Below are 1723 nucleotides of genomic sequence, written 5' to 3'. Positions count from 1 at the left end.
TGGTTATCCATAGTACAAGAAGCAGACAGGATATTCTGTCCAAACACTGTTAGTACACCTCTTTCTTCTCATTGAGTTAAGCGAAAGTAGCTGTAAATTTATCCTACCTATTTTGTATATATAAATACAAAATGATCTTTCCTTTGTATCTCTTTTTAAAAAAATTTTATTTTATTTTATTTTTTTTGTCCTGTCAGCGGTGAATATTCTGTTGGCATCTAAATACTATAGGTGTTTGAATTCAACTAAACAATCTAACACTGGCTAGCAGTCTATAATATTAGTGGGTCATCCTCAGAAGTTATTCATTTGAGCCTTTTACAGCTCAGCATATTAATATGGATTTACTTTATATACCTCGTTTTTTATACTTTTCTGTTGGATGGTTAAGACCAAGATATAGCAAGACCTGTATACCAAGAAATGTAACTTTTGTATCTGATAAGGTCAGTCAAGTACCCTCAGGATTTATCCTGCAGCCCTGTACCGCCCTGTGTACATCCTTTTGCACAAAACTGTCAAGTCATGAGGATGAATCACGGCCATTGCTTGGCCATTTGCTCTCTGTGAAAGCTTGAGAAAATGTTTTTTCTCTCCATGTGACTCTCCCAGTTATTTGGTCTTTATTCGTACTAAGGATAACACAAATGAGAAAAATCATATGGGTTTAAGCTCGTGTGTCTGACTTATTTCCCTTAGCCTTATGTTTGCAAGGTGCACCCATTTTCTTACGAAATGGCTCGGATTTATCTTTCTTTATAGCCGAGCAATGTCCCATCACGCATGGGCGACACGTTTTCCATATCCGTTCGTCCGTCGAGGCCACCTCGCCTGCTCCCGAGATTTAACTGCTATGAATCGCGGCACTATCAGCACGGGGGAGCACGCGTCACTGAAACATGCCTTCAGTTCGCTGGGGACGGGAACCCGTGTTTCAAAGTCGGATTAAAACGTGCGGACGGTCGTCTGCAAAGACCGGCCGCGGTGGACTCCGGGGAGCGCGCCTCGGACGCAGACTCCAGCTCCTACCTTCAGGTAATTCTCGGTGCAGAACACGTCCGCATCTCTGGCGCAGACGCCACGCAGGGGCAGAGAGAGGAAGACTGTAGACGGAGTCTGCTGCCAGCTGTAATCCCTGAGCTGCAGCGGCATCGCTGCCACGCCGCGGGACAGCGGCCGGTTGCTGCACAAAACCGCCCGGTTGCTAGGGAAGCTGGTGGAAGGCTGCATCAGTCCTTCCGGGTCAGCCTGTAAGGTCTCGGCTCCCAGCGTGCCCTGCACACCCCCCCAACGGGTGAGAGGGGCGCTCCCCGGCTCCCAGCGTGCCCCGCGCATGCTCTCCTAACCAAAAGAAGGCTCCCGCGTTCCCAGCGTGCCCCGCGCGTGGCCTGGTCTCGCGAGCTTCCACGTTGAGGTGCGGGCGGGAAGCAGCCGGAAACTGAGGACGCGGGGCGCTTGCGCGGCGTCCAGAGACCCAGGTTAGGGCAACGTGAGAAGAACGCGGCCGGGCCGCCTCCGCAGGCCGCTGGTGACCCGCAGAGCGCCAGGGTGCAGGCGAACCCGGTGGGCGGAGCAGGCGCGCGGCGGAGGCGCCGAGGTGAGGCAGCTGCTGAGGCAGCGCGAGGCTCTGGCCGGCCGGACGACCGCTTTCCTTGCGGCAACACTCTTCCTTCATCTGGTCAGTAGTTTAAATCTTTACAGTGTATCTGACCTTAAAATTTTT

General features: G+C 51.5%; 1 protein-coding gene across 2 annotated transcripts in view; it reads right to left on the bottom strand.

The window, feature by feature from the left end:
- The window catches only part of Dnaaf4 (dynein axonemal assembly factor 4), a 35568-nt gene extending 34388 nt beyond the window's left edge, over window positions 1–1180 (bottom strand). For both annotated transcript variants that reach the window (XM_023724082.1, XM_023724083.1), the window contains exon 1: window positions 1030–1180. In XM_023724082.1, coding sequence (XP_023579850.1) covers window positions 1030–1152 — 123 coding nt within the window. In that variant the 5' untranslated portion in view covers window positions 1153–1180. The remainder of the gene's footprint in view (window positions 1–1029) is intronic.
- Window positions 1181–1723: the final 543 nt, after the last annotated feature.

Source organism: Octodon degus, unplaced genomic scaffold (genome assembly GCF_000260255.1).
Source record: "Octodon degus isolate 3935 unplaced genomic scaffold, OctDeg1.0 scaffold00105, whole genome shotgun sequence".
NCBI classification, from domain to species: domain Eukaryota; kingdom Metazoa; phylum Chordata; class Mammalia; order Rodentia; family Octodontidae; genus Octodon; species Octodon degus.
Note: the sequence above shows the minus strand (reverse complement) of the source record. Positions and strands in the feature narration are given on the sequence as shown.